Source organism: Hibiscus syriacus, unplaced genomic scaffold (assembly GCF_006381635.1).
Source record: "Hibiscus syriacus cultivar Baekdansim isolate YM2019G1 unplaced genomic scaffold, ASM638163v2 tig00000916_pilon, whole genome shotgun sequence".
NCBI classification, from domain to species: Eukaryota; Viridiplantae; Streptophyta; class Magnoliopsida; order Malvales; family Malvaceae; genus Hibiscus; species Hibiscus syriacus.
In genome coordinates, this window is record NW_024061833.1 from 2,287,833 (window position 1) to 2,299,297 (window position 11,465).

The window sequence follows — 11,465 nt, forward strand, 5'->3', positions numbered from 1 at the left end:
CATTATCAAATAGTTGAGAGTCTTTTGAATAAATATTATCTTGTAATCACCACAAACTAATAAAAAAATTATAAAAATATATAGTTGTAATTAGGGATGTATATGAGTTTAGGTTTTATGCATTATAATTCGATTTTATCTTATTGGGTTAATTATATCAGATGTCATTAAAATTTATAAGATGTATCATTTATACTATCGGATATTCAATTGCTTTAATTATAATATCAAACTTTGATTTTCGCTTAAATTATATCGCTAGACTATTAGCTCGATAATGACGCGATGACATGGATGATAGTTGTTGTGCATGTTGCACCAAAACAATCCTGACCAGAGCCTTCATAGAGAGTGTTCATCATTTTTTTCTCTCAAGTATCTTCAATAAAAATGACGTTGTTTCAGTGTAACATTCACGTCGATAATCATTATCTATATTATCATACCATTATCAAGTTAAAGATACACCTCCTATAAAGTTCAATAACATCTAATGTAATTTACCCTAAAAAATATTATAATTTCTTAATATAAAGTATTATTTTAAACATAATAATAATCTTGAAATTTTGATTTACTTTCTAATTGCACTTAAATGGCAGAAGCCCATTAGGCTCAAAGTGTTCCCCAATGGAAAAGACCCATTAACCTAAGCCAGATTCTGATGACCGTCATCAAAGGCCCAATAAGATTTCAATTTTGCGCCTCGGGTCGGCCGATCGGTGTTGCTCGATGCAGATATTTTTGATCAAGCAGAGTGGAAAGCGCGCCATATGAAGAAAACCCTCCACTTCATTGGCTCCATCTATTCGAAAATCATCATCTCTCTGAAAATCTACTCATTTTTTTTGATCAATTGATTGATTGGCCAAACATGGGCAAGCAAAAGCAACAAGTGATTTCTCGTTTCTTTGCTCCTAAACCCAAAACTCCACCGTCAAACCCATCATCGTCCTCTCCTCCTCCTCCGCCGCCGCCTCGGCCGCGAATTCCATCCACTAACGTAAAAACAACGGTATCCTTTTCTCCTTCGAAACGCAAACTTCTCTCTGCCCACCTCGCTTCCAATCCTAAAAGACCCAAAACTACTCTTTCCCCTCACACGCATAACCCTGTTCCTCCTCAGTCTAATCCTTCCCTCCACCAGAAGTTCCTCCAGAAACTCCTCGAACCATCTTCACCATCTCTTCCCGAACATTCCATCGAACCTTCTGAATCCGACCACAAAAAATACACTCCATTGGAACAACAAGTTGTGGATTTGAAAAACAATTACCCGGATGTTCTCCTCATGGTGGAAGTTGGTTACAGATTTCGGTTCTTCGGGAAAGATGGGGAGATAGCCGCCGAAGTGTTTGGAATTTACGCCCATGTTGATCGTAACTTCTTAACAGCAAGTGTGCCAACTTTTCGATTGAATGTCCATGTGAGGAGGCTGGTTAGTGCGGGGTACAAGGTCGGGGTTGTGAAACAGACAGAAACAGCTGCGATTAAGGCGCACAGTTCCAACCGGGTTGGCCCGTTTGGCAGACGGTTGTCGGCATTGTACACTAAAGCGACACTGGAGGCGGCAGAGGATGTGGGAGGGGAGGAGGAAGGGTGTGGTGCAGAAAGTAATTATTTGGTTTGTGTTGTAGAGAAAGTTTTGGATATATCTGGGGTGGTTTCGAATTTGGGTGGGGCTCATGTGAGGATTGGAATTGTCGGAGTAGAGATTTCAACCGGGGACGTCGTGTACGGTGAGTTTGATGACGGGGTTATGAGGAGTGGGCTTGAAGCTGTGGTTTTGAGGTTGGCTCCGGCCGAGTTATTGCTTGGACAACCACTTTCAAAACTAACAGAAAAGGTATCTACTTTATTATCGTTATAATTTATGAAGTGGCATGTTTACGGGGACATTTCATTTTAATACTAAATTTGAATATTAACTATAATTTTGGCCAGTGCATCTAGCTCATTCAACAATGAAAACAAAGGGGGGGGGTTAATCTTGTAGAATAATTCTATAGATGAACCATTTCACTATTAAGAGGCTCTTTCTTCCCAAGGTTTCCTGATAATAAGATACATGTATCAGTTGTTACTGGCATATGCTGGACCTGCCTCAAATGTTCGCCTCGAGCATGCCTCTTGTGATTGTTTCAAGGATGGTGGTGCACGTGAGGATTTGATGTCCGTTTATGAGAAGATGGTTGAAGATAATTTAACAGATAATGTGCATCAGTTAGCCGATAATACAGAACAGGGAAATTCTCACTCTTTGATTCAGGTGTTACATTGATTGCAACTTTTGCACACTGATAACCATTGCATTTGAAGTATGGTTTCTTGTGGGGTTTGTTTTGCTCTTTGTTATGACTGACCTATTTAGTAATTTGTATGGTCAACCTTACACATTTTAATTTGTAAAAAATAAATATGTTAGCATAGATAGTAACTATGACTTCATGTCTACCTTTTCCCATGTAATGATACTAAGTTGATTTCTTTCTATAACTAAACCATTGTTTGTTATTGATCTTGCTCTAACGTATCAAACAACTTTCTTGAATTTTGGTTTTAAGGAAGTCAAGAACATGCCAGATTTGGCTTTGCAAGCATTGGCCTTAATTATTTGTCATCTCAAGCAATTTGGATTTGAAAGAATTTTGTGCTTTGGAGCTTCATTCAGCACCTTATCAAGCAGCTTGGAGATGAACCTTTCAGCATATGCACTTCAACAATTAGAGGTAATTGTTTTATTATTATGTGTATATGATTGTTACTGAGATTTCCATGTTATATGTTCCATTTACTGCCTAGTTACTTGTATTCAAGATTCCGTTTGGCTCTCCCACCACAAAATGGCATCAAGAATTTGTGATCAGGTCATGGTTGTCGTAGTGTCAGTTTTTGGTCATTGTGAGGTTCATTAGTGTACCCTATCACTGTGAGATCCAAAATGATTCCTTTGAAACCATCAAAATTTTCTGCTTCACTATCAAAACCTTTTCTGAACACATGCTTTTGCTATCTCCAGGTTTTGAGGAATATTTCAGACGGTTCTGAATCTGGCTCATTGCTAGGAATCATGAACCATACTCTCACTTCTTATGGATCAAGGCTTTTAAGACACTGGGTATTTGAGATAAAACATAGACTGATTTCTGGTGGTTCCTCCATATTTTTTCCTAATTTATGATTTCAACTTAGAGTTTTATTTCATTAAACAGATTACTCACCCATTATGTGATAGAAAAATGATTTCTGCTCGACTGGATGCTGTTTCTGAAATCGCTTTGTCTATGGGGTCTTATAAAGACTTTCAGAGTATCGTTGAGATCGCTGGGGAAGATTCTGACGTGACCACTATGCAGACAGAATTTTCATGTTTGCTTTCCTCAGTTTTAACTTTTTTAGGAAGATCACCTGATATTCAACGTGGTATAACAAGAATCTTCCATCGAACTGCCACCCCCACAGAGGTATTGTCATCCTCTTTATCTTTGTTATTGTGCATGCTAAGGGAAGCAATAATTACTCAAGTAACCAGGTTCACAAGGTTCTTCCTTTCTTTTTAGGTGAAGCTCTTTCTATTTTCTTTGTATGTAAATGTGTCATTGTTACAGTTGGGTTTTGGCACTTTATTTCTTAAGTTTGTTGATTGGCAGAATGTTTAGGATTTGTACCGTTGAAGGAATGGAAATTTAAATTTAAATTTAAATTTGCAACTAGTAAGTTGATGTTCCTTTTTTCTTTGTGCTCCTTCTGCATTTAAGCCATTGATAACAATACTTGTTTTGTAACACCCATAACCCGTATAATTATACTTATACAGATTATAGATGTCACCCGAATTTCTAAAACAATTTTCAATCCAAAAGTGATTTAAGATTTATTCTCTTAAAATAGTAATTGATAGTATAAAAATATCATATAATAAAAATTATGTTTCGTTATAGTAAATTTAATTCAAAAGATTTTTTTAGGAACAGTGAATAGTGAACAGTAGGGGAATCGGTTCCTGTAGCAGGGGAATCGGTACCCCTTAAGCAATCTGGAGATTTTTTTAAAACGTGGTATTGTTCATTTCTACAGTAACTGCTACAGTAATTGTTACAGTAACTTCCGAAAATTACATATAAAACTCATAAAAATTAACCTTTCATCACTATCAATTTACCAATTTGTTTCCAAATTAATTCAACAAAACAAAACATTATTAATTACATGCCACTATCTAAATCAAATTTCATCATAGGATGTTTTACTGATATTGAAATATACTCCCCGATGCTTGATGTCACTTTGAAATCTTTATTCCACTGCTGGCTTTTTACCTACGCGTGAAAATCATCACACGCTAAGTATATACTAGTGAGGCAATTAAAACAATATACAGTGCAATACAATTCATGCATGAATTTCAATGAAAAATTCAAAATGCCATAAAATCATGTTATTTTCATATCCAATATTTTATCATGATCAAAATAATATAAAATCTCTTACCATTTATTCCATAAGCTCGTAAGTTTATTTTACCAATATATTTACCATTATTCCATAACCATATACCATAGTCCATAGCCCAATATTATACCTTGAAGACCCTGAGTATTCGAGTAAAATACTTGCACCGTAGTGCTAAACCTGCACTAAGCTTAAGTCATAGTGCTAATCCGGAATATACACATAAGGTCGTGCCCACCACCTACACTAAGCTTACGCTATAGTGTTAATCCAGACATGATACATAAGGTCGTATCAACCTTCCTACACTTAGTGCCCTTTCACACTATAGTGCTATTATAAACCTGCAACTGTTATACTCTATGGCATGCCAACTATACCCTGTCCCTCAATGACTTACTTGGACTTATAGTCTATTTTATTCGATTCATTCATGGAAAAATATATTATCAATATTTAACATTGGGCAGTTCATTACCGAAAACATTCATGGTAAAATATCACATTTTTCATAAACAATGCATTTTAATTTCATACCGTGACATTTCAATGTCATGTCAAAGTTATAAAAATAACATATATCATGCTGATATAAATAAGGTCGACTTATCGCAAGTCTTCCTAATGATGTATAAAACATCCATGTATAATGTCATGCATGTATTGCACTCACCTTGACACTTTAAAATTTCCAAAATACGAGCCTCACTATGTTCCACAATAAACCCTTTTTATACTTGACTTGCTTCAATCGCAAATCAATCATGATATGTATAAATCACAAATTCATAATAATACATATGTTAGTATTATACTAACATAAACGTATCCCAAAATAACTCCATGATATATTTGAAACTCATTATCTATCAAAATATTTAACTCTTAATAATTCTTTTTAACATTGGAATCAACTTTTCTAATTTACTCAAAATGGTCCTTCACCATTTTATCACTTATAATTTCAATACAAAAATTCAAGTATTGAAATTATTACCATTCAAATGCTTTTACAAAAGCATAATTACATTTAAGTACCCCAACTATTTGAAGTTGTACTTAAATGACCAATCTTTTCAAACTTCCAAAATAGTCATATTTCACATCTAACACTTATTTCAATTCCAAAACAACATTTTCCAGCATAGTATATCAATTATACAACACTTACACAACAACCCATCAATTTTCCATATTCAGACAACTCGCACTACTTTTAAAGAATCAATATTCTGTATTGATATACACACTGGAATTTAATTCCGTTTCTTCCGTTGAAAACTAGACTCGAATACGAATCTATCCATATAAATAACTCCTAATTCATTTTGTACAATTTATAGTGAATTTTCAAAGTTGACCAACAGAATCTGTTTTGCAGAATCTGCTGTCCGATTTTTCTGACCTTTCCTTGGTTAAAAATTCATATCTCTTTGTATACACCTTGAAATTGATCCCCGTTTGTTTTAAACAGAACTAGATCAATATATGAACATAATATATAAAAATAATCTCCAAATTATTTTTATATAATTTCTGGTAAATTTCCAAACCCACTACAAAATTCAAAATATAAACTGTTTTCTTTAACCTCATCCCTAGTTTCTTCATCAATTCTTATAACCAATTCCTTAAAATCACTGAACTCTTCATAACCCATAAAACAAAAGAAATCAACATCCCCTTCATTAACTCAAGATGAACTTGAACACTAACAAGATTATCATGCAATATTGGTACCAAATGATAGCATTTTTCGCATATAACAATTTTATATTTTCAACATACTCAAAATCCTAAGTAAATTACTTGAAAATTGAGTTAAAACTCTCTCTTACCTTAGGAGAAGCCCACATCTGGTTGGAGAAGAAGATGAACAAATTTGGATGAAATGTGGGAAACATCTCATCTTAATTTACATTTCATTCCACTTTAAATGAATATAATATTCATTTAGTTGAGATAAAACCAAATCACCCTTAATGAATCTTCTTATTCACCATAAAACCATGACAACTCATCCTTATCATCTTTCAAAGCCAAAGATGAATTATTTTGACTTTGACTCACGAAATTGCCCATGAATTTTCAAAACTTGCGTTTTAGTCACTAAATTCCACTGTTTCGTTTAAATCTGAAAAGTTGCACATTTCCAAACCAAATTTATCTGATCCAAAATATTAAAATAATATTTCCAACCATTTTATAACATCTTTCAAATTTTTGTAAAATTCCAATTCGATCGGAATTACCGATTCTTTATCGGACTTTAACCCTTTTCTAGTTTTTCTTTACTAAAATTCAAATTCCAAAAATAAGATTTCCATAAAACTCCACTCTCAAGAGTAAATTATCTATTTATGGAATAAAATTCTTTTTAGGAAATTATCACTTAATTCCCTAAACTTTTTCCCAATTTTCTACTTTGACCATCAAACTTTCCAAATTTTCATTTTTATCATTGTCTAAATTTTTGGGGTATTACATGTTTCCTTGCTGCAACATAGCTTTAATGGTGGGTGCTATTGTGTAAATTCCTAAGGATTCAAATGTATAGTTCATTGCAGTTATTCAAGCTATTTTGTCTGCTGGAAAGCAACTTAAGTGGCTCCATATTGATGAAGAATATGAGGATCATGGCTGCAAAAAAGTTGAAGTTGCAACTGTGCAGTCTACTCTGTTGAAAAGGTTGATTTTGACTGCTTCATCATCCAATGTACTCGGCATTGCTGTCAAACTACTTTCTACCCTAAACAAAGAAGCAGCTGATAAAGGGGAATTTACAGACTTAATCATCATATCTAAAGACCAATTTCCTGAGGTTTGTATTTTGGATGAAGTGAAGATCTCGTAATTCCAAATTTTACTCAAAATTCTTATTGTGTCATTGATTTTGTTGTCTTTTCAAATTCTGTTGGGTTGATTGGTTAGTGCAGGTTGCTAGCGCTCGGAGAGCACTTCAGTTGGCAAAGGAGAAACTGGATAATATGATTGGACCATATAGAAAACAATTTGGGAATGGCAATTTGGAATTTACATGTGTGGCAGGAACTACACATTTGGTAGAGGTAGGCTTATTGTGTATTCTGGAATATCATAATAATGAAGTTCTCCAGACAGCTATAATATTATTGCATGCAGTTTTGTTTTCTTGCACCCCTTGGTTTATGTGGCTCTGAACGACTTCAGTGTCTATGCAGCTGCCTATAGATGCCAAGGTACCTTCAAACTGGGTTAGGGTAAACAGTACCAAAAAAAAAAAAGGTATCATCCACCTGAAGTATTGACTGCACTAGACCAGTTAAGACTGGCGAATGAAGAGCTCACCATTATCTGTCGAGCTGCATGGGACAGTTTTCTTAGGGAATTTGGAGAATATTATGTGGATTTTCACGCTGCTGTTCAAGCACTTGCTGCTCTGGACTGTTTGCACTCTCTTGCCATTCTTTCAAAAAATAAGGTACCTACTTGTGAACCTTAATTCTTTGTTCTTGAGCTGACTAAGTTGATATTTGTTATATTTTCAATTTTTACTACAGAATTATGTCCTTCCTATTTTTGTGGAGGACATGAAACCTGTTCAAATACAAATCCGCGCTGGCCGCCACCCTGTAAGTTGAACTATTGAAGCTTATGTTTGAAACACATTAAATCCATCTGTTCTCACTTAAAACTGAACCTATTTGGATAGTTTTGAAAGATTTTTTTTCAGGCAGAATGACTTTTTCACCCTCAAACTTTTCGAAAAAGGGTCATTTTGGCCCTTTGACTCTTTTTTTTTCAATCTCTTTTAGCCCTCGGATTTTTTTTGGGTCAAATTAAACAGAATTGGATGAAAAAAATTAACGGAGCTGTTAACTTGCTGATGTGGATGCTACATGACATTCCACATGTATCCAATGCTGACATGGCATTATTTTGCCTTATTAACCACCATGATTGATGTTGATGATGTTTAACCTAATACTAAAACAAAGTTCTTTGTATAAATTATAGTAGATATGTTACTGTGGGGTGTTTGTTTATCGTGCGGTATGTTCCATCAGGTACTGGAGACCATCTTACAAGACAGTTTTGTTCCGAATGACACAATATTGCATGCAGATGGAGAGTATTGTCAGATTGTTACGGGTCCTAATATGGGTGGGAAAAGTTGTTACATTCGCCAGGTTGCTCTAATTGCTTTGATGGCTCAGGTGGAATACGAGCTTACTATATTACTTATCTCTCTCTCCCCTCCCCTCCCCTCCCCTCCTTGCTTCTCGTCAATATATTCTCTCATTTTTTTAACCACTAAGGTCATTTATGCATATTTGCTTAAGATAGTTCATGTGCACTTGTCCCAAAAAGAAAGAAATATATATATATATATATATATTTTTCTCATTTATTACAAGGGCAAGATTCACTCTTCCAATGGCATGATTACAATACATGTGATAATGTTAAGCTAGGTGTTGATCTTTTTCTCTTTACAAACTCTTCTGCATGACTTCACATTATGCAATGAGGTGGGTGAATTCATCAAATTCTCTCTCGTCACCTTTCATTTTGAAGTAAATAATCCCTTTGATGTTGAGTTTCTCTCATTTCATTGTGTTTCTTGAAATAACGTTTATTGTTTTGAAACATTCCTCCTGATCTTTCTAGGTTGGGTCCTTTGTACCAGCAGAATCAGCCACTCTGCCTGTGTTAGATGCCATCTACACACGCATGGGTGCGTCCGACAGTATCCATCAATGGAGAAGTACCTTTTTGGAAGAACTAAGTGAGGCTTCTCATATACTCCGCAATTGCACTGCAAAGTCGCTGGTTATCATTGATGAGCTTGGAAGAGGAACCAGTACACATGATGGTGTAGCTATTGCTTATGCCACATTGCATCATCTGCTGGATCAGAAAAAATGCATGGTCCTCTTTGTCACCCATTACACTAAAATTGCTGACATTAAAGTTAAATTTCCTGGGTCTTTGGAGGCATACCATGTCTCTTATCTGACCTCACGTAACGATGAGAGTACTACCGAAGCAAGATCTGATCATGATGTAACCTACCTATATAAGCTTGTCCCTGGTGTGTCTGCTCCGAGTTTTGGTTTTCAAGGTTGCACAGCTTGCGCAGGTAACCCTCTCTGAATGTAAACTAGAAAACCGAACAATCTAAGCTGAAACTTGAACCCTGCTAGACATCAGTTTGATAACATTCGACATTTTTGCTGCTATTTTACCAAGATAGGCCCAGTTCTGGCATTCATTGATGATGTTCATTGTTCCCACTTAAATTCTGTGAATACGAATGAACTTTTTATTCTCGACAACTTCTTATCTTGTTTAAATACTTTATTATATGATGCAGTTGCCTTCATCATGCATTAATAAAGCGATCTTTATGGCCACAAGACTGGAAACAATTGAAAGCAACAGAGTGAGAGAAAAATCAGGAGAAAGGCCGCGACAGGAAATGCCATCAAGTGATCAAGAACTAGTACCACAAGAGAACATATTAAAATCTACTGCTGGCTTCCATAGTGGAAGGACAGAGGATCCAGAAGAATTCGTTGGTGCTTTCCGGGACGTGCTTTTGAAATTGAAGTCTGCAACAACGGGTGATGATCGTGCAAAAAGCTTTCAGCTGTTGAAAGAGGCTAGAGGCCTTGCAAAGGAATCAAGCAAAGATTGTTTCGAAACAAGGTGTACGATTGACAAAAATTGTACGTGGCGTATGATTGCAAAGAGGATAAAAGATTGCGCAATGTTTCAAGTTAGGACTTTTATTGATAAACATACATGTTCAAGAACCCAAGTTTTTCCTCACCATAGACAAACAAACAAAAAGGTGTTGGGTGGTTTTCTGGCTGAGTTAATGTTTTTTGAATGGCAGGGTATATCGGAGACATGAAATTATGACTGACATGAATGCTCGGTTCAAGATTAGTATATCATATTCTCAAGTTTGGAGAGCCAAATGTTATGCCTTGGAATTGTTGAGGGGGTCGCCAGAAGCATCGTTTGCCCAACTACCGGCTTATTGTCACAATTTAAAGCTGAAAAATCCTGGGTCGGTAACTCATATCAAAACTGATAGAGATGGACGCTTTGAGTTGCTGTTTATCGCCATTGGTGCTGCGGTTAGTAAATCAATATAATTCTGATTACTCATTTCTGTTAGTTACATGCATTTCACATTTAAATGATTATATTTCTTGTGTATATTATTTTGTAGATTCGTTCGTTTATTACTTGTATGCGCCTAGTTATTATAGTTGACGGAGCACATTTGAAAGGTCGATACCTTGGAGTAAACTTATTAGCAGTAGCCATGGATGCTAACAATGGGATTTGCCAAGTTTTACGGGGTTGGCAAATCTGAAACCTCTGATTCATGGACATGGTTTATGGGGCATCTTAGGGATTGCATAAGTCCTATTAGCAATCTGACAATCATATCCGATAGGGCAAACTCAATTGACAACGCTGTTAGAAGGTGTTTCCCAGATGTTTTTCATGGACTTTGTGGTGTTCATTTGTATAGAAATCTAAAATCAAGGTCTGCTGGTATAAAAAAGCACAAATAGACATACTGGAAGGTTGTAAAGGCTTATCGTGAAGTGGATTTCAATAAACATATAAACTGTTTAAGACGTGTTTTGCCTCAGTGTGCTCAAACACTAGAAGATGTCGGGTTTGAAAGATGGTCAAGAGTACATCAACTTAGAGCAAGATATGGTTTCATGACGTTTAATAGTGCAGAATCATATTTAAAATTTCAATCACAACTGGCTTCACCTTTTGGGACTGTTAACTTAGGTGATTTTTAAATACAAACGTTGTATTATGTAGACTTTATGTGTGAACTTTTAACATTTTCAGTTAGACATGTATTAGTAACTTGAGTTTGAAAATTACTATGATTTGTTCAGTTGTTATCACTTAATAGGCAATCATCTTAATGTCTATCGCAACGCGAAAATTACTATCGCAATACGAAATGAAAATCGCAACGAGAGAATCGC

The 11,465-nt window shown here is 35.4% G+C and overlaps 1 protein-coding gene across 1 annotated transcript; it reads left to right on the top strand.

The window, feature by feature from the left end:
* Positions 1–586: 586 nt before the first annotated feature.
* Positions 587–10,168, top strand: LOC120117989 (DNA mismatch repair protein MSH3-like; the record flags this gene model as incomplete). Its single annotated transcript, XM_039138143.1, is given in 14 exon segments — positions 587–1,846; positions 2,078–2,269; positions 2,565–2,729; positions 3,020–3,118; positions 3,213–3,464; positions 7,010–7,273; positions 7,389–7,520; positions 7,653–7,710; positions 7,713–7,912; positions 7,992–8,063; positions 8,499–8,648; positions 9,103–9,549; positions 9,551–9,574; positions 9,809–10,168. Coding segments are annotated over 14 exon segments (3,387 nt in total), but the record flags the coding sequence as incomplete, so codon positions are not given.
* Between the last annotated feature and the right edge of the window lie 1,297 nt (positions 10,169–11,465).